The sequence below is a fragment of the Drosophila bipectinata genome, chromosome 2L (assembly GCF_030179905.1).
Source record: "Drosophila bipectinata strain 14024-0381.07 chromosome 2L, DbipHiC1v2, whole genome shotgun sequence".
Lineage (NCBI taxonomy): Eukaryota > Metazoa > Arthropoda > Insecta > Diptera > Drosophilidae > Drosophila > Drosophila bipectinata.
Genome location: NC_091736.1, coordinates 16,987,409 through 17,010,958, shown reverse-complemented (window position 1 = coordinate 17,010,958; position 23,550 = coordinate 16,987,409). Strand labels below are relative to the sequence as shown.

General features: G+C 43.4%; 8 protein-coding genes across 13 annotated transcripts; 5 read left to right on the top strand and 3 right to left on the bottom strand.

Moving 5' to 3' along the window:
- The first annotated feature begins 933 nt into the window (after positions 1-933).
- LOC108132386 (sialin-like) lies at positions 934-2,862 on the top strand. Of its 3 annotated transcripts, none has more exons than XM_070277246.1 (4): positions 936-969; positions 1,031-1,113; positions 1,299-2,551; positions 2,612-2,861. In XM_070277246.1, exons 2-4 carry the CDS (start codon positions 1,074-1,076, stop codon positions 2,792-2,794), a joined length of 1,476 nt encoding a protein of 491 aa, XP_070133347.1. In that variant the 5' UTR covers positions 936-969; positions 1,031-1,073; the 3' UTR covers positions 2,795-2,861. The 3 variants fall into 3 exon arrangements, with proteins under 3 accessions (XP_017107284.2, XP_070133347.1, XP_070133348.1); XM_070277247.1 differs by lacking the exon at positions 936-969 and having other exon boundaries at positions 1,097-1,113; positions 1,299-1,399; positions 1,483-2,551; positions 2,612-2,862; XM_017251795.3 differs by having other exon boundaries at positions 934-1,113.
- Positions 2,863-4,228: 1,366 nt separating this feature from the next.
- Positions 4,229-6,086, top strand: LOC122322239 (sialin-like). Its single transcript, XM_043213898.2, has 3 exons — positions 4,229-4,463; positions 4,639-5,777; positions 5,837-6,086. The coding sequence occupies exons 1-3, from the start codon at positions 4,424-4,426 to the stop codon at positions 6,038-6,040; spliced, it is 1,383 nt and encodes a 460-aa protein (XP_043069833.1). The 5' UTR covers positions 4,229-4,423; the 3' UTR covers positions 6,041-6,086.
- Positions 6,087-6,330: 244 nt separating this feature from the next.
- On the top strand, positions 6,331-7,944 carry l(2)10685 (5-methylcytosine rRNA methyltransferase l(2)10685). Its single transcript, XM_043213750.1, has one exon. The coding sequence runs from the start codon at positions 6,374-6,376 to the stop codon at positions 7,892-7,894; it is 1,521 nt and encodes a 506-aa protein (XP_043069685.1). The 5' UTR covers positions 6,331-6,373; the 3' UTR covers positions 7,895-7,944.
- On the bottom strand, positions 7,891-9,107 carry Tfb4 (transcription factor B4). The gene is made up of 5 exons (XM_017251798.3): positions 9,030-9,107; positions 8,792-8,972; positions 8,542-8,737; positions 8,067-8,485; positions 7,891-8,011 (listed from the first exon to the last, which is right to left on the bottom strand). Exons 1-5 carry the CDS (start codon positions 9,055-9,057, stop codon positions 7,942-7,944), a joined length of 894 nt encoding a protein of 297 aa, XP_017107287.1. The 5' UTR covers positions 9,058-9,107; the 3' UTR covers positions 7,891-7,941.
- Positions 9,108-9,299: 192 nt separating this feature from the next.
- Vps29 (vacuolar protein sorting 29) lies at positions 9,300-10,147 on the top strand. The gene has a single exon (XM_017251776.3). It carries the CDS (start codon positions 9,386-9,388, stop codon positions 9,932-9,934), a length of 549 nt encoding a protein of 182 aa, XP_017107265.1. The 5' UTR covers positions 9,300-9,385; the 3' UTR covers positions 9,935-10,147.
- Positions 10,148-10,159: 12 nt separating this feature from the next.
- On the bottom strand, positions 10,160-16,539 carry capt (adenylyl cyclase-associated protein 1). 3 transcript variants are annotated; one of them, XM_017251773.3, is made up of 8 exons: positions 14,521-14,817; positions 14,214-14,443; positions 13,057-13,627; positions 12,758-12,882; positions 11,904-12,255; positions 11,290-11,837; positions 10,701-11,221; positions 10,160-10,645 (listed from the first exon to the last, which is right to left on the bottom strand). In XM_017251773.3, the coding sequence occupies exons 2-8, from the start codon at positions 14,386-14,388 to the stop codon at positions 10,562-10,564; spliced, it is 2,376 nt and encodes a 791-aa protein (XP_017107262.2). In that variant the 5' UTR covers positions 14,389-14,443; positions 14,521-14,817; the 3' UTR covers positions 10,160-10,561. The 3 variants fall into 3 exon arrangements, with proteins under 3 accessions (XP_017107262.2, XP_017107263.2, XP_017107264.1); XM_017251774.3 differs by lacking the exons at positions 12,758-12,882; positions 13,057-13,627 and having other exon boundaries at positions 14,521-14,663; XM_017251775.3 differs by lacking the exons at positions 12,758-12,882; positions 13,057-13,627; positions 14,214-14,443; positions 14,521-14,817 and adding an exon at positions 16,436-16,539.
- A 510-nt stretch (positions 16,540-17,049) lies between these two features.
- Positions 17,050-18,714, top strand: Tango14 (transport and golgi organization 14). 2 transcript variants are annotated; one of them, XM_017251817.3, is made up of 3 exons: positions 17,050-17,205; positions 17,274-17,878; positions 18,247-18,714. In XM_017251817.3, the coding sequence occupies exons 2-3, from the start codon at positions 17,375-17,377 to the stop codon at positions 18,589-18,591; spliced, it is 849 nt and encodes a 282-aa protein (XP_017107306.2). In that variant the 5' UTR covers positions 17,050-17,205; positions 17,274-17,374; the 3' UTR covers positions 18,592-18,714. The 2 variants fall into 2 exon arrangements, with proteins under 2 accessions (XP_017107306.2, XP_017107307.2); XM_017251818.3 differs by having other exon boundaries at positions 17,061-17,209.
- On the bottom strand, positions 18,701-23,246 carry LOC108132401 (adventurous-gliding motility protein Z). The gene is made up of 5 exons (XM_017251815.3): positions 23,098-23,246; positions 22,342-22,468; positions 21,067-21,286; positions 19,757-20,327; positions 18,701-19,699 (listed from the first exon to the last, which is right to left on the bottom strand). The coding sequence occupies exons 2-5, from the start codon at positions 22,428-22,430 to the stop codon at positions 18,930-18,932; spliced, it is 1,650 nt and encodes a 549-aa protein (XP_017107304.2). The 5' UTR covers positions 22,431-22,468; positions 23,098-23,246; the 3' UTR covers positions 18,701-18,929.
- Between the last annotated feature and the right edge of the window lie 304 nt (positions 23,247-23,550).

The following is a 23,550-nucleotide window of genomic DNA, read 5'->3' as shown; positions in this document are numbered from 1 at the left end:
ACTATTCCAATGCTTAATGCCTTTTTAATCTGATGCCCTACTGAATTGTTTCAGAGTTTTTTTAATCGAGCAACAAAAACTGTTTTGCTGAGAATCCATAACTTTAAAGGTTAGTTTAAGTGTGGGTGAAAGAGCTCGACATAGCCATAATTTCTTGTTTTTATCAACTCCAAATTATTTCCTAAGGAACTCCGCTCCGGCGGTGCCATGGAAGAAGATATTTATGTTCACTCCGTTCTTTGCCATTCCTTGCTCTTGTTACGAATTTGGCCATTTTATATACATTAACGTCTCGGTCTACATCAAGGAGCAGCTCCTTGGTATCAAACATCAATTTCAAGGCCCGAAGAGAACAGGCTATATAATAAAAACACTAAAGTATCTATTGAATAGTTATAAAAAATAAGTGTGTATTCAATATTTACAGCATTCCAATTTGTCAAATGATTTCCAACTTCATCTCCAAAATTGAAAATTTTAGAACTAAAATTTTGAATTTCAGCCACTTTGCCGCCTCGATAAGCATATTGAATAACACAACTCGATAAAGACTTTGTGTAAACCGTTAAGTCTTTTCAATTAAAAAAAAAAAATTAAATAGAAATAAGTCAAATCATCATACAAGAAGTTATGAAAAGATTAGATATGATATGTTTTAAAACTGTATACTATTTGCATTAAAACTATTTTATGCACCCGTTTCGAATAATTGAACGTTGAATTTTTGATTTTTTAATAAACGGGCGGTTATTAATTTTTACCGCCTATTTATGAAAATTCACAAACACAAACACTAAATTTACTTGCGCTTATATAACTATCTTACAAAACTAAATTATACAAAATAAATAAAAATACTGCACAAAACAACCGATAAATTTTAGGCAATCTATTGTCTATCTATTCTATTCCAGACAGCCGTTTTAATTGGCGAACAACCTTCTGTTGAAACGCACGTGTTGGAATCGGGTTATTTGACACTCGTATTTTGCGTAAAAATAATTTTTAATAACTTTTTTTCAATAAACAGTAAGAAAATTGATTCTCAAGATCAAACGTGAGGTTTTTAAAAGATGCCAGCGGAAGTTGTTGCCAAAGGCAGCATTTTAGGCAGTGAGTATTGACGCCCTAAAAAGTTTTGGAATAGTATTTTTTCATCCAATATATCGAAAATAAAAATAAAAAATCGAAATACCAAAATAAACCGCGAGATTCGATTCAAAAAATTTAACTACATATCAGTTAACATGACCTATATTTACAACAAGTCACGATTTATTTTAAATTTTTACTTTCAGAATATGTACCCGCCCGGTGCGTAATGGCCGTCTTGGGATCTATTGGGATGGCCATCGTCTCTTGCCATCGTGTGAATCTCAACGTGGCAATGGATGCCATGGTAAACCATACAGCAATATATGAAATACCATTATATACAGATTATTTGAAAACTTTGAGTAATTCGACAATCTTAAATCTCAGGAAAGATGGACCATTCGATTGGGACCCAACCCTTCAGGGCACCCTGCTGACTTGCTACTTCTGGGGCTTTCTCGTTCAGATTCCACTGGCGCACATCGCTGAGAACTTCTCCGCCAAGTGGCTGATGTTTTTCTCCGTGGCAGTCAATGTGGTCTGCAGCCTGCTAACTCCGGTATTAACTAAATTGCATACCGGCTGCCTTATTCTACTGCGAGTTCTGCAGGGAGTTGGCGGAGGGGCCTCTTTCCCGGCTATGCACGTCATGATTGCCTCCTGGGCACCACCCAAAGAACGCACGGCCATGTCCACCATCGTCTATGTAGGCACATTCGTCGGCACAGCTCTATCCATCCTGATAGGCGAGTTTGTTTTAGAGCGATGGGGTTGGGAATCAGTTTTCTACGTGACGGGTGCTTTCTTCTACATTTGGATAGGTCTTTGGCTAATTCTCATTCAGGATAATCCCAACAAGCAGCGATTCATCAGTCCCGAGGAGCGACAGATGATCAACAGGTCTCTGGGCACTGAAGTAAACGAAGACCACCACCCGGCTGTGCCATGGAAGAAGGTCTTTAAGTCCAGTCCATTCTGGGCCATTCTGATTGCTCACACTTGCAGCAACTTTGGCTGGCATATGTTCCTTGTCGAAATTCCGTTCTACATAAAGTACATCCTCAAGTTCAATGTGGACCGCAATGCGACCATAAGTGCTACGTTATACTCCAACATGATTATCTTTTTGATTAGCCTTGGAATAATACTACACTGCCTTCAAATAAAGGGCAAGATTAGCGCCACCGGTGCCCGAAAAATAGCTACATCTGTTAGCTCCTTAGTTCCTGGAGCTTGTCTAATCATTCTCTGCTTTATTGGATGCCAACAAGACGAGGCTGTAGCCGTAATGACGGTGGGAATTTTGGCCATGACCGCCAAGATTCCGGGTTTCCTGACCAATCACATAGACATTGCCCCCAAATACGCCGGAAATCTAGTGGCATTGACTAACACTGTGGCAATTCTTCCTGGCATTGTGGTACCAATCTTTGTGGCGCTTATTACCGACGGATATGTAAGAGATACATTTCTATGCTTTTTCCTCAACTTAATTCGTTTATCTGTGAATTTCCAGAAGAGCATTGGAGGTTGGCACATCATTTTTGGGGTAACCATATTTTTGTTCGCCGTCGAATTCGTGGTATTTGTGAAGTTCGGTTCAGGAAAGGAACAGTCCTGGAATAAGACACCTGAAGAAAACGAAGATGAACAGATTCCGCTTGGGAAAATAAATAATTTTAAGTCCTTGTTACGATAACTTTATAATTATTGCAAATAAGTGTTACGAATGACTTATGCAGTGCCTTTTGAACAAGATTGTATAACTATATTTATTTATATTTGGTGACTATATTGAAAATTCTATTTCAAGAATCTATTCTATTTTTTCATGAGTTGGTCAAATAATTGTAAAACAAATTTAATAACAGAAAATAAATTTGTTATCATTTTTAATTTGGAAGGCACTCTCATTTTTCAGATCAATATTTTCACGAAATCAACTGAGATGTCATGTAGAACCATCACATTATGGAAGATGTATGTATACTTCTTTAACATTAGAAGTAAACAAATAACAAATTTTAAACAAATTAGATGGTTTTGACAAATATTTTTTTTTCTTACTGTTTTACTTTTCGCCGAAATACCCAAACATTTTGAAATTTCCTGCTCTCGATTCCTTATCTTAAGACGTTTCATTATACTCTTACAGAAGGTATTATAATATTTTTTGTATTTCATACATTCGGCGGACAAAATAATTTTTTGTTCTTATACTGAAACTCACATTAGAATCGTCTAACTTTATCCGATATTTTAAGTATCTCTCTCAGAATCTCACATTAGTAACCTCCTCCTAAGTTAAAAGGTATTTAACTATTTAAGCTTAAGGGGGGACATCTGAGTAACAGGCCAAAAAAAAACGGTTTTTCTCGAATTTTTTTTTGGCCAAATCAAAACAGCTAATCGAAAATTTGTAAATGGGGTTTTATTATATTATATTTAAACTACACAAAAATTTTTTTTTTAATAAATCGAAAACAAAATGGCGGCCCTGCAGCCATTATTCGTAGGCCCTATTTTTTTAAAGGGGGTCCATGGCCGAACACCTAACGTCCTTAATTTTTGATCTAGAACAAAAAATCAAGTTTGGTTAGTTTCTTTATCTCAACGGCTATCGACACACGTAGGATTTTTTCGATATATTGATTTTTTCCAAAATGGCAAGTGATTGAACAAAATTTTCCATTTTTTTTAAGCAAAATAAAAAAAAACGTGTGTCGATAGACATAGATATTCTGAGTATACTGTTAAAATTTTAGATCGATAGGTTAAGAGTTGTTCGAGTTAGGTGTTCGGCCAACCCAAAAAAAGTGGTTTCGAGAAAAACGCGTTTAAAGTTTTAAGTACTGTGGGATATACCTGTGAAGCATCGTCGCAGAATGGAACATTTCGACACTTAGACACTTTTGCCGGACTCTATCTTTTGATATGTCATTATTAAGACCCTAAAGAATTTTTTAAGCGAAAAAAAAAAATTTTCGATTTTTTCAAAATTCTACTCAGATGTCCCCCCTTAATTTTCAATCGTTTGTAACCTTGTAATAATCAGAAAACAATATATAAAAATTCTTTGAAAAAAAAACACTTGATAAAAGATTAAAATATAGTGAAAATATTTATCAAGTTCTGTGTTAAATTACAGACGCATAATTCTATCCAATTTCGTTTGAGCATGGCGTTTCAGTTGGAAACCAACCGTCTGTAGCAACACACGCGTTGGAATTTGTTTATTAATTGATAAATTTTATTTTGTTTGAAAAAAATTGGTGATAAGCTTTTAAGACTTTTAAAAAGCAATACAAAAATTTAAATTATCTCCAAGATGCCGGCAGAAGTGGCTCCCAAAAGCAGTATTTTTTGCAGTGAGTATTGCTGGTCCTAAAACAAAGTATTTGAATACAATATACCCAGAAATACATATGTAGATAATATAAAAAGGCATAAAATTTGATTTAAGTTTCTCAACAAGATAAAATTATTTATCAACTCCTGATTATATTATGTACCATTCAACAATAAAGCCCTTTTAATTTCCAGAATATGTGCCTTTCCGCTACGTTTTTGCCGTACTGGGATCCATTGGCATCGCCATCGTCTATGGCCTTAACATCTATGGAATAATAATGGCGCAAATGGTGCACGATGATAAGCCGTATATTGCCGTGTATGTCGTCCTTTCCTACTACTGTGTATATGTTGTCTCACAGATTCCACTGGCCCGCGTCGCTGAGAAATACTCGGCCAAGTGGGTAATGTTGTTCTCCGTGGCAATCAATCTGGTCTGCACCCTGTTGACTCCGGTGCTCACCGAATTCCATTTCGGCGGACATATCCTGATGAGAGTTATGGAGGGAATCGTTGGTGGTGCCTCTTTTCCGGCTATGCACGTCATGATTGCCTCCTGGGCCCCACCCACCGAACGAATGGTTATGTCCGCCATCATCTACGTGGGCACCAATCTCTCCATTCCGTTGGCCGGTGTTCTTTCCGAGCAGTCGGGCTGGGAATCAGTCTTCTACGTGATGGGTCCACTTGGCTGCATTTGGATGGTTCTCTGGATTATTTTCGTTCAGGATAATCCCAACAAGCAGCGGTTCATAAGTCCCGAGGAACGGCAAATGATCAATAGCTCTCTTGGCACGGAATTACAGGAAGACCACCACCCGGCTGTGCCATGGAAGAAGGTCTTTACATCTGTTCCATTCTGGGCCATTCTGATTGCCCACACTTGTTACGAATTAAACCATTGGCCATACCTCATCCAGACTTCGGACTACATGAAGCAGGCCCTTGATATCAATTTCGAGGCACCACTTTTAGGGTTATATTCCTTCACAGTTATATTCAGTATTGGCTTCAGCATATTGCTCTACTGCCTCCAAAACAAGGGAAAGGTTAGTGCCACCTGTGCACGGAAAATAACAACTGCTATATTCTTATTCATTCCTGGAGCTTGTCTGATCTTTCTTTTCTGTATTGGATACCTTCAAAACGGTGCTGTGACCATAATGTCGGTGGGATTTGTGTCCATGGAAGCCATGTTCCCATGTTTCCTTTCTAACCACGTCGACATTGCCCCGAACTTCGCCGGAACCCTGGTGGCGCTAACTAACTCTGCGGCTTATGTTACCAGCTCTTTGGTTTTCTTATCTATGAAGTTTGTGATTGCCGAACAAGTAAGAAAGCTTTCTCTATGACTTTTCAAACCCTAAATTCGAATATTTTTGAATTCTAGAAAAGCATTGAAACCCACCGTATCATTTTCGGATTTAAAATAGCATTGTTCGCTATCACGTTCCTGGTCTTAATTATTTTTGGTTCTGGAAAAGAGCAATCCTGGAACAAAAACGAAAAAAACGAGGATGAGAACATCACGCTGAAGAAAATAACCAACTTAAATTGTAGTTTCGATAACTTTGATAATATTAATTCAAAGTAGTGTCTTTAAAATAGTTAATACTAATTCAAAGGATGTATTTCGAAACCTTTAATTTAAAGCTTGCAAATATACATTGGTCATCGAGGCTCAGTAAAAACCACCTGTAAAATAAAATTGTTTAATTCTTCCACTGTATGTTTCGTATCGATTTTCAATATTTTCTTATTTGGGGAGGAAAACTTGCTGGGATCTGTTTCCATAACGAAAGAAATAAATTTAACCTTCATTTCTTATCAAATTTTGAATTCCGATAACCTTGCCGCCACATTAATCGAAGCTCGATAGCCCATTGAGGCATTGGACATCAGTTGCAAAACAGTTGTGAAAGTTAAAATGTTAAAAGTACGCAGCATTGTTCTGCTGCAAAGAAGATGGAAGAGTGGGGCCAAAAAACGATGGAATGTCCTGCAGAACAAGAAGAACAACTGCGACAGGGCGCTGGAGAACTTTGATGACTTTTACGGATCCGTGTACGGCAGCCGGTGGAAAAACATGCGGGCAGCACTACTTACCCGGCACAAGTACATCGCCCTGGTTAACAACTTTGGAGACACGGAGCAGACCTGCAGCATGCTAGAAATGGACGGGGCTATCAATATGAAGTCACTTATTAATTTGGCCCAGGATCGCCTGAAGGAGTCCAGTAACGAACCCATGCCGGCTCAGGGGCAATCTCGACATGAGATAGAGGGAAAACTGGATACCTTGCTGCGAAAGCAACAGGAACGAGAGGTCTCCTCGATTTATCCTATCCTCGGAGAGGATGGTCTCTCTGGTACATTGCCACAGCAATTAAAGTTTGATAACATAGAGGAAAAGCAAACAGATCAGCTTCAGGAAAGGCTACCGTTCGAACAGAGCTTAACCAAGGCTCTGGAGGAAGATGTCCGGCTAGATGAAAATCGTTTAGTAGACCCCCAGTTTGGCACTGGCGGCTTATACGAGTACATGCCCGCTCACAGCATAAAGGGAATGGAGGACTGGGTGGCCGAATCGGAGCACTACAAATATTATCAAACCAGTGCGGATTTTCCTTTAAACATTGAGCCGGAAACATATTTTCAGTACCCAGAGCACCTATCACTTTATACGTATGAGATGGGCAACTGCTCCGACTTCAAGGCACCCAAAAAGTGTCTCACTGGAGTGCTCTCCCACTTCATGATGGACGGAGCGTCCACTTTGCCTCCACTCTTCCTCCAAGTACAACCTGGCGAACGAGTTCTCGACGCCTGTGCTTCTCCTGGAGGCAAATCCCTAGTCATGCTGCAGACCTTACACGTCGACCAGTTGGTTTGTAACGACATCCAAGAATCCCGACTGAACAAACTGCGCAAGGTGATGCAAGAGTACCTGTTTGATTTCAAGGAACGCTGGGCGGGCAAGCGCCTGATCTTCAGCCAGAGCGATGCTCGTTACCTGGACGATTACGACGCTTTTGACAAGATCCTGGTGGATGTACCTTGCACGACGGATCGCCACGTCCTCAACGAGCAAGATAACAACATTTTTAAGCCCACGCGAATCAAGGAGCGCCTGCGCATCCCAGAACTCCAAGCCGGCATCCTGACCAATTGCTTGCGCCTACTACGACCTGGCGGCAGCTTGGTCTACTCCACCTGTTCGCTGTCGCCCATTCAAAATGATGGTGTGGTGCACATGGCTCTGCAAAAGGCTTTTGCGGAGCATAATATCACAGCAACTATCAAGGATCTGAGCCGGCAAACGGCGCTCTTCAGCGATGTTTTTAAGTTCGAGCATCCGAAGGGACTCAAATACGGACAGATGGTGGTCCCCTATCTCCCAGCCAACTTTGGCCCTATGTATTTCAGTAAAATAACAAGAAATGCTTAACAATTTGTGGACTGAATGTTTTAATAAAGATGAACAGTTAAGAACCTTTACTGCTTATCGGTTTTCTTTTTCTTTTTTCCTTTGATAGGCAAGGGTCCCGGAGTCTTGAATATTGTGCTGTAATTATAAAGACGTTATGCTATGTTCTTAATGGAAAAGTTACGATACTTACTGGCAAGTGGTGCAAATAGGACTGTATTTGCAGAATACGGATAGGCAAACAGAACAGACATATCCAATGTCGATCAGCTCACGATGGCAGAAGCAAGAGGCTCGGTAGTCAACCTTTGGAGGCGGGGGTAGAACCAGCTTATGACGCATTTCCGGTGCGGGAAGAAATACCCAGAGTAGATACTGTAGCAGGCCGTCCAGCTGAGTGACTTTGAGGAACTGGCCAGAGGTGATATCACAGCCCTGTTGCAGCAAGCTTAGGGTCTTGTCTAGAGCGCAGGTGTCGATCACAATACCCAACTTTTGGGCGGTAAAGAAGACATTCATGAATGTCATATATTGTGAAGCACACTCATTGCTGCCCGTCAAAACCAGAATACGGGAATGCATCTTCACGCCTGAAGTCACGTTGCGCTGGAGCTGCAAATTCGGAATTCTTAGTAGGAGTATCTTGAAGTTCACGTTTATCAACCCACTCTGGAGATATAACAAAGGGCCATGGACATGCTGCCAGCCAGTAGGCTCTCGCTAGGACCATTTAGACGTGGGGCGTTCATTAGAATACTGCCCAGCTGCTGCTTCACTGTCTTCTCTACGAGACTGAAGGCTTCGTACTGCCCATCGACTTGACGAAGTTCCACTTGACGCCGAGGCAGAGGATACAGGAAATTTCTGCCAAGGATTCACTATAATATATATAAGCACAAACAAAAAAGGATATATTACGTGGCATGGTGGGAACAGGACAGCACAGCCAGCTTATTCTGTGCCTTTTGCATGAGATGTGCATTTCCGAATGCAATCACCGCCTCCAGGATTTGAGTCAGGTTCTGTGGGTTCTGGCGAACTATACGCTGCGATGGATTCGTGTCCAGCACGATGACCAGCAGGTCGATGCTCGACTCGGCTACAAAGATGTTGAGTGTTATGTTATGGTGGGGGTTTTGAATAACCATTTAAATACCTTCTTTGCTTGATGTCTCTGCTTCCATATTCGCCGGCTGTTTGTTTTATCGTTATCGGCAGAGATGCGACCCTTTCGATAAGAAATAAGACTAATGAGACCTATATTTCGATACCTTTATTTTCACTATATTTTGATTCAATTTATTAAATATTCAATTATAAAACGCTGTTTTTAAAGTTTAAACTGTAGGCAGAAATATGGTTTATTAAATACGACGGGTAAAATGCAAATCATAATATATCGATACATCAGCGATTTGTAACAGCTGCATGGGTGCCACCACTAGCCATTGGTATTTGCAGGGCGTTTCATAGTTTTTTTAAAAAACAAAACAAAGCACCACTAAGGACACCATGCTCGTTCTGGTACTCGGGGACCTACACATTCCGCACCGCTGCAGCAGCCTGCCAGCCAAGTTTAAGAAGTTGCTGGTGCCCGGCCGCATTCACCACATCCTGGCCACCGGCAATATTTGCACCAAGGAATCCTACGATTATCTCAAATCCCTGGCCAACGACGTGCACATAGTACGTGGCGACTTCGATGAAAACCTAAGCTACCCCGAGCAGAAGGTGGTGACTGTGGGCCAGTTCCGAATCGGTCTATGCCACGGCCATCAGGTGGTGCCCCGCGGTGATCCAGAGGCGTTGGCCCTCATCCAGCGACAACTGGACGTGGACATCTTAATCACGGGTCACACGTACAAGTTCGAGGCGTACGAGCATGGTAATAAGTTCTACATCAATCCGGGATCAGCCACGGGAGCCTTTAACCCGTTGGATACGAATGTGGTGCCGTCGTTTGTTCTCATGGACATCCAAAGCACAACGGTGGTGACATACGTCTACCAACTGATCGGCGACGAGGTCAAAGTGGAGCGGATCGAGTACAAGAAGATCTAGGCCTAGTATTAGCCAGGAGCCATTCCTCCCAACTCCTATCCCCGATCCCCCGCCCCCCTCTCACTCATTCTGAGCTTGGCTTTATTAAAGAAATTGTACATTTACGTAGAAATTAAAGTCGTTCTCATTTTTTTATCTGATAAAAAGTGCTGAAATTGTATTAAAATAGAAAATAAAATTATGACCGATGAAGGATTTGTTTCTCCAACAAAAGACTACCACCACTTATCTGATAAAAAATGTTTAAATTTTTATTTAAATAGAATATAAAAAAGAGTTACTTCTGATGATCGAGTGAAGAGTCGGCTTAAAAAAGTTTCGAATTTCGTGCTCAGGTTCGTTACACACTCTCGATATAAATACATTGGGTTCAGTTTTGTTTTGATTTCATCGCTTTTCCATCGAAATAAATTATATAAATACTTTCCACTAGCCAGGATAGCAAAGTTTGGCAACATCCTCATTACAATCGGGTACGAAAACTTTGATCTCAAAATATCTGAATTACGAAAAACTTTGCGCTTAAGCCTAAATACAATTACGACTGCTGACTGGCTAATGCAGCTACAGATGTTGATGATAGTTGGAAAAGCAACAGATCATATCCCAGGCAAGGGATTGCCCGCATTAGCCCAGGCTGTCCACGCACACAGTCTTGAGGGTCTTGCCAGCAATGGTGGTCTTATACTGCTCCGGTAAAGCCAACTCGGTCTGCAAAACAAAACCATTGAAAAGGGGTTACCAGCATTTTTGTTTCAAGACTTACATAGTCGCCATTGTCCTGGGGCAAGAGGATGTTCATCTCGGAGGACTTGGAGTTGACAATCTCTACGCCCAGCGAGTCCTTGGAGAGATACATCTGGCAACCGTCGGTCTTGTCGATGGACACAGTCGGCACTGAGCCGAGCACTTGCATCTGAACGCTCTGGCAGTTGACAAACTCCACGGAGGCCACCACAGAATCAAAGAGCAGAGAACATTTCTTGCACGAGTCAAACACGATGTTGTTCACCTTGCCCTTGACCGTCAGCGTTGATCCCTCGCACCGGAACACATACACCACGTTGTTCATCTCGGCATTCTCGACAAGCAGACCAGTGTTGTTCTTCTGGTACTCAATGATCCACTTCTTGCCGTCGCGGGTGAACACTGGCTCCTTTGCTGGAGCGGCGGTTGGAGCAGCCGTGGCTTGGCCACCATACTGAGCTGGTGCCTTAAACGGAGCAGGGCCGGAGCGCAAAGACGGATTCTTGTGGGTCTGCATGTCCCCAGTTACCTTCTTCAAGTCTGTGTAGAGGGAGGATTACCAATATTACATTAGCCACACCCATAATCGGAGAGATGTTGCTACTTACTCTTGGTGATGTCGGCACCCTGGTTAATTTGGGCGAACAGAGCACTACGATCATCGCCGGCACTGTCCAGCTTAAGGGCATTCAGATCCAGTGGTGGCGGCGGTGGGGGGAGACCACCGGGTGGTGGTGGTGGCGGGGCGCCTCCAGCTGGGGCAGCACCCTTGCCGGACCACACCAAGCCAGTGGTGTGATACTGCCGGATGTAGGCCTGCAGCTCGGTCAGCGTCTGGACCCAGGAGCGAGCCCACTCCACATGCGTGGTGTCCTTCTCCTTCCACTCCTTGAGAACACGGTTCGTGTAGAACTGGCCGGCGTCGTTCATCTCCTTGACATACGGACCAGGGGTCTTCTCCACGCACACCCATCCCAAAGCGGGAATGCTCTCGCTGATGGCAGACAGGTGGTTGAAGAAGGGAGAGGAGCGATGCTTCTCACGGAAGTCCTGGATGGCGCTGATCTGCGTGGAGGTTGGCTTCAGCAGCTCGGCCTGCTTAGGCTGCGCCGGCTGGGCGATTTGGGTGGCCAGCGTCACATACTGCAGCTGGGAACTGATGGCGAAAGCGGAGTATTTTAGTGGATGGACTTGAATGACTAATCCATGTTGTGTGACTCACCCGAAAGCGCCCTTCACGAGCTCGGCATGCTGGGCAACATCGCCGCCAATTTTGGCGGAGAGGGACAGATACTGGCTCAGTGGACCCGCCACAATATCCTCGAATCCTGCGACACTCATGCTGCTGCTTGGTGGTGGAGGAGGTGGTGGTGGTGGCGTTTCTGCTTCGGCTGTTGGAAGAACTTCTTCGGTTTCGACTGGCGGGGGCGGGAGAATGGGCGTGGGCAGTTCAAGTGGCTGCGGATGCGGTGGTGGCGCTGCTAGAGTCCGTTCCAAGCGGTCGACTAGGTTCTCTAGACGTTCGCAAATGCTTTCCAAGTGCTCGGTCGTGGGCTTGGCTTCCGGCACGTTATCTGAACACGAAAGGAAAAAAAAAATAAATTATTAAAGCGTTCTTAATTTGGGAATTGTTGGAAATAACTTATTTATTTAAAAAACAAATAATAGAATAATAATAGAAGACCAGTAAGAAAAGCAAGTGACTCCGCTGGACTTGAAACAACATTGTAGAATTAACAAAAAAACGAAAACTGGTGAAGAAAATTCGTGGATGACGATAGAGATCTACAAACGACGTTCATGGACTGGTGCTTCAAACACTAATTAACAACTAAGGAGGAGCAACTAAAGCTAAGCCCCAGAACTAGGACTGGTAATTAAAAAAGACATGCAAACACTTCACAAAACTGAATAAACAAACTTGAGACAGAATGGCGTGGCGATAGGATACGGGGCGGATTCCAGCCCACAAAAAATCATATACAATCTGGATGTAACCACTTAGATAACTAGGAGCTAAAGGAACGAAATAAATGAAAGGAACGCATCGGTGGCTATCGAAGCTATCGGTCATACCCCGCACGGCCACGCTGTGCTCCACAGCTGCGTGGGCTGCTCGCAGGAGCTCCGTGTAGAGGCGCTGGCGCTTCAGCTCCAGCTCGTCGCGTCCAACCGGCGTGACCGGCGGTTCGATACAGCCGCTGCACATGGAACGAGGTCAGAGGTCAGAGGTCAGTGCTCAGTGGGCAAGAGAAAAGAGAGCTTTACTATCTCAAAGGCCTGATCTGGGATTCACTTTCTAGATTCTAGAATAGAACCTACATGAATACCAAATCAGGCCCCGATCTTGGGGGGACAAACTGTATCCAGCGTACATCTCATTCAGTCGCTCGTCGTCGAACCAAGCGGGCAATCCGTGAACGAACGCCACCGTCTCCGAGACGAGATCCCCCTCGATATATGGCGCACACATGCTCTCCCTTTTCGGCGGAGGCAGTGAGTCGGAGAACACCTCGTCGTCGTCCAGCAGGGAGCCCTGATTCTGACTGGCCAATACCAACAGGGGCAGGGGATCCGGCTCAATTATCTCCGCCCGGTTGCTGATGTTAACCTTCTTCTTAATTGACTGGTGCGTGGAGTTGTGCCTGGAGAGACAGCTCTTGGTAGGTGGCGGCTGGGAGCTTGGTGTTGTCGGATTAATTTCAGCCACCGCCACTTTATTCTCCTCCTCCTCCTCCTCGGCCCCGGCGCTGGTCATCGAGGCTGGCGGGGCAGTGGAAGTGGAAGAGTGCGTCGATCGGGCTAATGTCTCGATTTCAGTTTCTTTGGCTGCTTCTGCAGCTGCAACTGGTGCTGGAACTGGTACTGGTAGTGGTAGTGGTGCTGGTGGTGAAGTTGGTGCTGGTGATGAAGCTACTGTAGCTGCTTCAGCCTGAGTCGGATTGGCTGTGGAAGTGTGGCTTAAGATTACTCTACATGAAGCTTAAATTGCACAAACGATTAAGAAGGAAAGCGCCGATACTTTAGTTGATTACATTACTTAAGTCTTAATGTTACTTCCTGGTTGTATTTAATGATTTAACATCTATTATCTATTTTTTAATAGAAGCTCTGATGTCATGGTCAATGAATCATTATTTTATATGGAATATTACAACAAATATAAGTCTTATCATTGTATTCATTAATTGACTTGATCGATGTTTGTTTTTAACAAAAATAGGTATCACAGAGTATCTCATTAATCAACTTTGTATCGGCACTATTCCCACTCACAGATATAGCCAAGAGAAAGTACAGGGAAAACAACTTAAAGTAGTTCAGTAATATTGGAAAAAAAAAGGATATTGGCTTTCGGACCGGTCAGCTGCCGTAGCAGTGCAGCGATGAAGAACCGGCCGGAATCCGGGTCTCGTTATGGCCCGGAGAGAACACACAGCTGTTGAGCTTGAAAGCCGGAGAAGTGGTGGTGTCGCGGAGATACATAGAGCTGTGAGTGTGTATCTTAACATAGGGAGTAGTGTGTCAATACCAGTGTCCGGCGGATTATCCGGCTTCTCGGGTGGCTCCCTAGCTAGGAGCTCCTGCTTGCCATTAAGCTGAGGCTCCTTTTTGTCGTCTGTCGTCTCCTCAATCTTCTCGGTATCCTCGCTCTTCTTCTTTTCCTTCTTTCCGGCCCGGGGTGTAGCTCGGCAGCAGGAGAACATTTTGATGGTGATGCTGTTCTTGTTGTTGTTGTTTTTGCGGGTACAGGACTCAACACTTTAAATACGAACCAAGCACATTATGTAATTTCCGCATTTGTTGGATTTTTATTTTTTTTTTTTTGCTTCTCTTACAATCACAACACTGGCATCACAGGCAGCAGCAGCCATACAAATGGTTTGGGTTTGGTTAGCAAAAGCCGCAAAGTAGAAACAGGAACTGGAGCTCCAGTGGTGGCAGTGGAAGTGGAAGCGGGCCACTCCTTGCTCATTTAGGTATTTATGTTTATGTATGTGGGATTGCTGGTCGACACATCCGCACCTCGCCCGAACATTGGCACATTTGGAAGCGAAAGAAGCGTCGCCTGGTCCACGAACGGGTCCGGACCACCAACTGGGTCAAGTGACTACCAAAGCAGGACCTCTGAATGACACAGAAATGCGATTTAAACTCACGCACGCACACCCGCACCCGTGTATACTCAAAAGGATAGAACACACCCTGACCGAAGCGCACGCCCACACACTCGGATTCCGATTGGGGTTCGGTTTCGGATTCGGATACTCCTTCGGTTTCGGAGTTTCGATTTTGTTTACCTCTGTTAACATTAACCCTTCAGATGGCAGATTTTTTTCAGAAGATTTAACCTTTTTTAGATTTTTTTAAAGTTTTTTATTAAAGAAATTTTTTATTAAAATTTTTGCCATTTGAAATGTTATTCTGTTAACGGTTCTGTTAAGTTTTCTGTTAACTTGTTTTCTGTTAAAAATTGGTATCCTTTTTTGGCCAAGCGTCGCTTTTGACCATTTCGGGCCAGATATCGAGTGACAATGAAAATGACTTTTCATTAATGCTCGCTTTTGGCCAGGCCGGACAGTCAGGTGGCCAGGATTTAATGCAAGCTTCAAATCTTGGACATTGTGCAGCGGAGAAAGCTTCAAGATTTGAGGAAAACTCTCTGAGAGGAAACTCTGCGCAGGCATTACAATGTTTTTTTGTTTTTTTTTTTCTGATGCTTAACTGCAATGCAATGAGTTTATTGCACCGGCCAAGTGGTTTTTGCTTTGGCTTTAAGCTACTTAACTTAAAACAAATGGCTGGCAATTAGAGTGGGAAATGAGGGAGAGTGGTGGGGAGGGGCACTAGCTGAGATTCAACTTTCGCCCAGGCTTACTGGTTCTTTCTTCGCGTCTTCGCGGAGGCAGATGCGTGCCTAGGAACACGGAAAAAACTAGAATGCAAGCCAGATTAAATGTCTGCAGCTGAGACCCCGTTATCTTACACGCACTCTTACCCGTGTGTGGTGGTGTGTGTGTGATCTCGAATTACTGGTAGCGGAATATTAAGAGTTGGGGCTGCCTTTTAAGGCCAAATATTCTTTCACCTGGCTCCAACATACATTGTAATCTCTCTCCGGGTGTGATTATTATTTTTATATTTGCTGATAGCGCAATTTGGCCAACTATTTGAGTCATCAAGCTCACAAACACCACCAACTGGGTGGTGGCTGGGTCTTGCGGCTGTGTGTGTGTGTGTTCGTGTGAGTCAGCAAACAAAAACAAAAGGTGGCCACAACAGCTGAGTGTACGTTAGTAAGTGTTATCATGGGTTAAGACAAATTTCCTCGCTGGCAAGGTGGGGTTAATTTGCATACACTTGCTGGCCATTAATTGCCGCCTCGTAGTATGGAATCGGATGTGAAATCATCGTTCGAAATAAACCTAAATAGATGGGGAAACATATATCCACCGATGCGGCTGTATGGGTGGGCTGTGGGAATTTAATTTTACAAACAAGATGAATCACACAAAAATAGCCACATCCAAGTATCTAAAAATCCACAGCTGTCTCTTGTCTCTTCGTTTTGCTACATGTACCACCACCCACAGCATGCACACACACAGATGCAGCAGGGACACCCCCCTTGTCCACAAATTCGCCAGACAGCCTGGCCGGCGATTTATTAAATAAATATACACAGTAAAGCCAGTACCCGCCTAAATTAAGCCGTTGCAACAGAGAGCGGCGATCGAGAAGTGCATTACTCACCTGAATTGTTGCTGTTGATCGAAAATTTCACTCCACAAGAACTTCCCGACGAGACGACAAAAATTAGCAGAAACCGGCAAGTGGTCAAGTAGGTTGGGTTTGTTGTATCAATATATCGATATTTGTTGCATCAAATATATATCATTTATCGGCAAAACGATGTTTTTATATATCGAAGTAAACGATACTTATTCATTACACGATATTTTTTAAATGTTTTTCTTTGGGGCCAATTTAAGCCAAGAATTTTTTTCAATGGACACAAGAAAATCTAATTTGATGTATATTATACCCTTTCCCATTTACACATTTAAGTTCTTCCGCCTAGAAAATTTTTTTTAAATTCTAAGTAAAGTTAAGTTTTAAAAGTTTTAAAAATGTTTTCGAAAGGAAATTCTTTAGACTTTAGGCAATGCTTAGATCAAATTATAAACCTATAAATTAGCAAATAGAAAGCAAATTAACCAAAGCATTAACCGCGTTATTTTAATGAATTAAAACTTTGAAATGGCGCCACATTCTAACGATAACTATCCTAACGATAGTTAGACGTAAGAAAAAACGTAAGAAAACGTATTACGTAAAACGGTAGCTCGTGACTAAGTCACGAAACACGTCACGAACCATTTTCGTAAACTTTGGTCCCACCGGATTAGAACACGTACCTCTAATTCTAAGAGGGCTTTGGTTAAAAAAGAAATAAGCCAGAAAAACACGATGACCCCGCCTCCCAAGTGATTAAGCGGTTAGCAAACTGACACTAGGACGCAGTAGGTAGACCACCGGCTTTTTTAAGCACTGTTGACCCACTATCCACCTTCTTTTTTGGGCATTACAGGTTATGTTCGCTTGTGTACACTGCGAAAGGGACTCGAAGAAGCAACAGGAGCGGATTTCAAGCCCGAAAAAGCGCACATTCCACCATCCAGGAATCCCAGTATGATCGAGGTGCTGTGCCTTCTGCTAAGCCGCTTGCTGCTGCTCCTGGTAGGAGGCTATGAGCTGCTGTGGCTGCTCCGCGAGCGACTAAATGCATTTGTGAACTGGTCATATGACCTCTGGCGCAGCGCCGCGGCACGTGAGCTACATGAGCGGCGCGTGCTCACGGATTGCCGTTCCCAGCTGACAAAGACGCCCCAGCACCTAGTGCTGGTCATCTCGCCCAGCGACCATTACGTGGACTCGGTACTGCTGCAACGTATCTTTGGCTTTGCCCTGGAGGTTGGCGTCCAGCATGTCAGCGTATACGACAGGCGACCTAAGGGAGGTGGCTATGTAGAGCTGGACAAGCTGTGCCAGCCATCAAGTGCTGAGGGAAGCGGCAGCCACTTTAAGTGGCCAGCGATTCCCAAGAAGTCGGATAGCGCGCCAAGAAATGGACAAAAAACAAATGGTTATGTCAATGGTGCAGCCGACAGCAGTTCATGTTCTAATCAATTGCAGGTGAGCGCCGGGTACTGATATGAAGGAACTATAACTAGAATATGGAGAAGCTTGAAATACTCTACAGGCAATGAATTAAGATTATGTTTCTGCCGTGTGTTAACAGCGGTGATCGAAAGTTGAGAAAGTTTTGATAAGAAATCTTGATAGTTCTGATTACCCTCAAAAGAGAGGAAATGGTTATCTTTAAAGTCTAATGTTTAGACTCTACTGGTATAACTATTACAAAACATTTTTTGATCGAGAAGCCTGCTACTTTCGTTGAAATAGATCTATTCCCCTTGCCTAGAGTATTTCAAGCAATTCCCGGAACTAATCTTTGTCTTATCAACAACTTATTGGGGTTTTTGGCTTTTCCGTTTAAACAGCTCTATCAAATCAGCGCCGCCGACGGCCATGCCCTCATCGCTGATGTCTGTCGGGAGTTGTATGAAGAAAGGAATTCGGAAGTGGTGCAGAATCTGCTCAGCCAGAAGCGCGAAGCGCTCACCGAGCAGATTGACTCTATGCTGACCAAGCGGCTGGGTTACGTTGCACCCGAACCTGATTTGGGCATCATCTTTGCACGACAGACATGCACATACGGCGTGCTGCCGTGGCATGTGCGCTTCACGGAGTTCCATACGCATCCAAGTGGACGGTACTTCAACGTGGAAACGTTTGCCAACATCCTGTGCAAGTACTCGCGATGCGAACAGCGCTGGGGCACTTAGTAACCCCAGCTGGAGCACGAATAGAAACCCGTATATTAACTAGTTACCTAACTGTATGTAAATTATGGCCAGGAATTCCTTTAGAACGTAAGAATAAACTGCAAAAGTGTATTGTTCATAAAATAGATGTATTCAAGGTAGGGTTTCAAGATCATATTGTATAAATATTGCAGAAATGCGTTTAGAGTTATAGCACTCTGGTATTTCCAAGTTAAAAGTAACTAGTGCTACTACTTTGAACGCCAGCTAGGGATTAAAGGTATGTAAGTGGGAGAACTTATGCTCTAGGATTAGGAGTATTGTAATTTCTTATTTTCTGGGCCATCCTAGGCTCCCGTCTAATCTGTTTCGGCGTGGCGCTTGGAGAGCAGATTCACGTCGGTCTCGTACTTATTTTTGTCGATGTTGTGGGGTCCCGGACCCGTCGGCATCCGCTCGTGAAGGTCGTGGAACGAGTTGCGAAGATTCTCAAGCGAATCGGCCAGACCGATCTTGATCTTCGCAAACTCGCCGGACATGAGGGACAGTTTGCCCAGCAAGAAGTTCAGGTTGTCGTCCATGTCGATCATATGCTTTTTAGTATCCTCCACCTTGCTGCCCAGTCCCATCATTGTGGCCAGAGTACTGTTGATATAGCCATCAGATCCGGCTTGGATCACACCCAGAATTTCCCGGTTCTGGCTGATCTCATTGGCCATGATCTCGATGCGATGCCACACCTGACCCAATTCCGTATCCAGCAGCCCTGTTATGTTCTTGCTACCCTCCTGCTGAATCTTCACCACGGATGTATCCAGAGCCGAGAAACGCTCCTTAATCAGTGCCACCAGTTGGGCCACCTGCTCGCCCAGCAATATGCCCACCCGTTGCACCATGCTCAATGTTCCGAACTCCACCTTGCGCTGGGTCTCCAACACCACCTCCGAATTGGTCATCGTTATGTTATTGAATTTGTCCAGAGCTTCCAGGCCTTGGTGCAGCTTGGCGGTGCTCTCGTTGGCCGAGGCAAAGTACTTGTTGAGGACGCCCACATCCGCAGAGAGCTGGCGGACATCCGCCTGAATATTGGCCTCCGTTTGCTGCAGTCGTTCCGAGGTCTCAGTCAATGCTGTTCGTAAGAAATTGAGTTAATTTTTATAATATAGGAAAAAGGATCGAAACCTACCAGATTTCTGTACCGCCGAGGACTCGCTCTTGAGCTGGGCCAAAGCATTAAGGGTTTCGTTATTCAGTTCCTGGATATAGGCGCGATCTTTTTCGTCGAGCCCAACTGGAGGAGCAGGACGCTGGACGTTCTCGCTTAACTGGGTAACTTGTCCGCCCAGGGAGGTAAGACGGTCTAGGATCTGCACCTCGAACTCATTGTTCTTGGGCGGAGCGACGGTGGTCACGCTGGGGGAGTGCTGCTGCAGCTTGGCCTCGATTTGACCGATCAGCTCCTTGCCCTTGGGTAGGCTCTGGATGTCTTTCTGGGTCTGGTCCGCCGCCTTCTGGCTGCTCTCCTTCAAGGCCGTCACGCTAGCTGTCAGCTTCTGGATGTCGTCCAGGAGCTGCTTGTTCACTCGCTGTTGCTCTAGCAGGAATCCCTCAGGAATGGCAGGGGCAGCAGGAGCAGGTGCCGACTTTTCGCTAACCGGTGGACGCTTGAAGCACTCGTCGTTCTCCCTCATCCACTTGAACATGTGCTCTGTGGCCTGATTGAAGCGCTCGGACTGAAGGTTGTACTTCTCCTCTTGCTACGGATTGGAATAAAATTGGTTTTGATGCAGATTTGATGGAGAATTTAAATAAATATCTTTGGATACAGATTCATAAAGATTCGATCTACAAATCATTCAGGTATTCTCTTTTCCGATCGGATGAAAATCGGCAGAGATATAGACTTCCTAGTGGGTCATTTTGGCAGTTCATGCATTTTTCCCCAAATTTGAAGAGGACCCTCCATAAAATTTAAAAAAAATATGAAAAAATATTTTGTTGCTAGATTTTGATGCAGATTTATGGAGAATCGATCTACAAATCATTCAAGGTATTCCGCTCAAGGATCGGATGAAGATCGGCAGAGATATAGACTTCACAGTGGGTCATATTGGCAGTCCATGCATTTTCCCCATTTTTTAAGGGGACCCTTCATAAAAATTTAAATTGCATTTTTCCCCGATTTTGAAGTGGACCCTCCATAAAATTTGACAAAAATATGAAAAAATATTTTGTTGCTAGATTTGGATGCAGATTGATGGAGAATCGATCTACAAATCATTCAGGGTATTCCGCTCAAGAATAGGATACAATTTCACAAAGATATAGAAGTTCTTTGCGGATATTTGTGAATAATCCGCATAAGAAAAATAAAATAAAAGAAAAATAAAAATTTTCAAGGTCGTGCAATACTTGATTGTCGATTTCGTTCGCTTATACATTTGATTTAAATAAAAGTTCGTTTTTAAAAAAAGATTTATAGAAGAAAAAACCCACCGTTATCAGCATGGTTTCTATCTGGCTGACTCTGTCGTCCAAACGAGTAAAGATTCCATTGATGGGCTCCAAGCTCTTCTGGCCCTTCTGCAGGGACTGCAGCGCCTTCTTCAAGAGCTCTCCCAGAGCCCTTTCACGGTGCTCGTGCCTCTCGAGCTTATTGTCCAGCTGGTTGTAGGAATAGATCAGGGACTTGATGGTGCCATGCAGCTCCTCGTTTCTGAAAAGAATCCGTGATCGAAAGATATGGGGATTACTTAAAATTAGCCTCGCCATGGACCATTAATCATCGGAGGAGGGGGTGGTGCCGAATCGGTGGGACCACCGCCATGAGTGCATGTGCATCTATAAATATTGAGGGGCGCGATCACGATCGTAGATGGATAATGGGCCCTCTCTCAGGGTCAGGAACCCTATTCCCATTCGAAATATGTTTGTTGTGTGAAATGCATTGATGTTGATGGATGAACCATAGAACTAGGGGGAAAAGCACCACATGCTGCACCATGCCTAACACTCATCCTCCCACTCCGAGTGCAAGTCACCCTCACCCAGCCATTTGCATGAAGTGCGCTGTAAAACATGGCCTGTCCCATCTCTTATCCCAAAATAAACAAACAACCAAGGCAGAACAGCCAACAGTCTTGGCTTTCCTTTGAAGGCATTAGTCATTAGTGGGTCTGGATGAGGATGAGGATGAGGCGGTGCCTGGCCAGGCGCCGACAACTTCTCACAGTTTGAGATCTCGCACATTTCGCTAAAAACTCCCAACAGTGGATCGGATAGAATCGAATTGGATAGGATGGGATGGGAGGAAGTGCGAACGAATGTGTGACATGTGTCATAGTCATAAAACAGGGAAAAATTAGAAATATGGTTCTTTTGAATTTAAATAAAATGCATGGTGGGGTTTTGAAAGTTTAAGCATTCAATTACTGCTCCCTATTTCCTCCATGAGGAGTAATTGGACACTTAAAACTTTTGAATACTAATGGCTTATAAGTTTTTATCTTAAAACGATTTTATGAATTTGAAGTGGATTTTTTTTTGTGTCAAGAAAGATTTCAAAGGGTGCATTAATAAGGGCATATCATAATCAAATACGATCCAAAAAACAAAGATAAAGCATAGAATCTTTAATTTCCAAAAGGTTCCAACACCAGATTAGAAGAGTAAATAACCCCCAAAACTTCTGAGTGCTTTACGAAGACCTAACAAGGTATTTTGAATACCTAATTACAAGAATAAACTGAAGCTTGATAAATTAATACTTACGAGACTGGCCCCGCCGCAATTGTCTGCCATTGAGCGATGGCAATTAGAGCCAGGAATACTAATTGGAGTGTCCGACTTCCTCCGGCCATGGTGCAGTAGTTCTGATCCGATTCGATCTTTGTAGAGTCTGTGGATAGTCGAACGGAAATGGAATAAATGAATATGGCAAACTGCAATGGCGTCGAGCCAACAATTTGTAGTTTTAAGATTACATCAGAACTGTTTATAATAACTATCAACAGGATAAACAAATATAATCAAATTAATGGCCAGTATTTAGGGGGCTGCAAACAAATAATAAAGAATTTTCACAGCCACCGATTGGCAGCTGAAACAATTGCAAACAAAGCAAATTGGTTCCTTGTCCGTTGTGCGGCTAGACCTCGATGAAAAAAAATAAATATATAGAACGATATTGTTCTTGCAGCGATAAACAAATGACGCAAAAATATCCAATGGACTGCATGTGCCAGATTCTCCTTCAAAAGGGAGAGGAAGTGATGCATCTGGGAAATTGGGTCAGAAATATGCGAGTGAAATTACGGGCATAAACAACGACACTTTTAATGAGCAAAAATATTAATAAAAAAAAAGTTCTAGGCTTGTTGTATGTATAAAATTTTATTGTTTGATGATAAGGACACTGGCTTGGGTTAAAGGTTGATAAATTGAGCTGTATATAGTAACCAAATAGGCACCTAATTAAATTTCTATATCGTTGCGCGAAATGCTTAATCGGGCGAAATATGTACTCACTTTGGCTAGGAATAGTTTTTATTTCCAGTCGTAAAAAGTCTGTCAAACACTAGACGACACTTTAAAAACTTATTTTTTTTCTTGAAATCGGAGCAAGTTAAGTTGACGTCTTCACTGCTCGAGCAGAGAACTCGGAGTGATGCTGGCTGTTCTATTCCGGAGTGGTTCTGGATTCCGTATTCAGCCCCGATAATGACGTTGCCTTGCGTCTGTCTCAGTTGCCGGGGAGATGCTCGGCGCCTCTCATATGTATGTTTTTAATAAAATGTAATTAAAACAGAGAAGTGATGACTTCCCGCATGCAGGCCCTCGAATCAAAATTCAATTTATTCTAATACAAAATCATTGAGTCCAATGCAAACAAATGATATGGCTGTCGAACTATATGATCCTTTGCGGCAGAATCAAGGCAATTAAAAGAAAATATGTTGCATCTCAAAACGATTGATAAAG

Excerpts from the sequence above, each read along its gene's own strand:
- capt (XM_017251773.3), bottom strand. The coding sequence starts at position 14,388 with ATGTTCTCCTGCTGCCGAGCTACACCCCGGGCCGGAAAGAAGGAAAAG. Across the intron at positions 13,628-14,213 it reads GGATAATCCGCCGGACACTG|CCAATCCGACTCAGGCTGAA; the intron begins GTATTGACACAC and ends ACACTTCCACAG. Across the intron at positions 12,256-12,757 it reads GCACAGCGTGGCCGTGCGGG|ATAACGTGCCGGAAGCCAAG; the intron begins GTATGACCGATA and ends TTTCGTGTTCAG.
- LOC108132386 (XM_017251795.3), top strand. The coding sequence starts at position 1,074 with ATGCCAGCGGAAGTTGTTGCCAAAGGCAGCATTTTAGGCA. Across the intron at positions 1,114-1,298 it reads CAAAGGCAGCATTTTAGGCA|AATATGTACCCGCCCGGTGC; the intron begins GTGAGTATTGAC and ends TTTTACTTTCAG. Across the intron at positions 2,552-2,611 it reads CGCTTATTACCGACGGATAT|AAGAGCATTGGAGGTTGGCA; the intron begins GTAAGAGATACA and ends GTGAATTTCCAG.
- Tango14 (XM_017251817.3), top strand. The coding sequence starts at position 17,375 with ATGATCGAGGTGCTGTGCCTTCTGCTAAGCCGCTTGCTGCTGCTCCTG. Across the intron at positions 17,879-18,246 it reads CATGTTCTAATCAATTGCAG|CTCTATCAAATCAGCGCCGC; the intron begins GTGAGCGCCGGG and ends CCGTTTAAACAG.
- LOC108132401 (XM_017251815.3), bottom strand. The coding sequence starts at position 22,430 with ATGGCCGGAGGAAGTCGGACACTCCAATTAGTATTCCTGGCTCTAATT. Across the intron at positions 20,328-21,066 it reads TAGAAACCATGCTGATAACG|CAAGAGGAGAAGTACAACCT; the intron begins GTGGGTTTTTTC and ends TCCAATCCGTAG. Across the intron at positions 19,700-19,756 it reads CTCGGCGGTACAGAAATCTG|CATTGACTGAGACCTCGGAA; the intron begins GTAGGTTTCGAT and ends TCTTACGAACAG.
- Vps29 (XM_017251776.3), top strand. The coding sequence starts at position 9,386 with ATGCTCGTTCTGGTACTCGGGGACCTACACATTCCGCACCGCTGCAGC.
- LOC122322239 (XM_043213898.2), top strand. The coding sequence starts at position 4,424 with ATGCCGGCAGAAGTGGCTCCCAAAAGCAGTATTTTTTGCA. Across the intron at positions 4,464-4,638 it reads CAAAAGCAGTATTTTTTGCA|AATATGTGCCTTTCCGCTAC; the intron begins GTGAGTATTGCT and ends TTTAATTTCCAG. Across the intron at positions 5,778-5,836 it reads AGTTTGTGATTGCCGAACAA|AAAAGCATTGAAACCCACCG; the intron begins GTAAGAAAGCTT and ends TTTGAATTCTAG.
- Tfb4 (XM_017251798.3), bottom strand. The coding sequence starts at position 9,057 with ATGGAAGCAGAGACATCAAGCAAAGAAG. Across the intron at positions 8,973-9,029 it reads AGAGACATCAAGCAAAGAAG|CCGAGTCGAGCATCGACCTG; the intron begins GTATTTAAATGG and ends ACATCTTTGTAG. Across the intron at positions 8,486-8,541 it reads CCCTTTGTTATATCTCCAGA|CTCCAGCGCAACGTGACTTC; the intron begins GTGGGTTGATAA and ends CCGAATTTGCAG.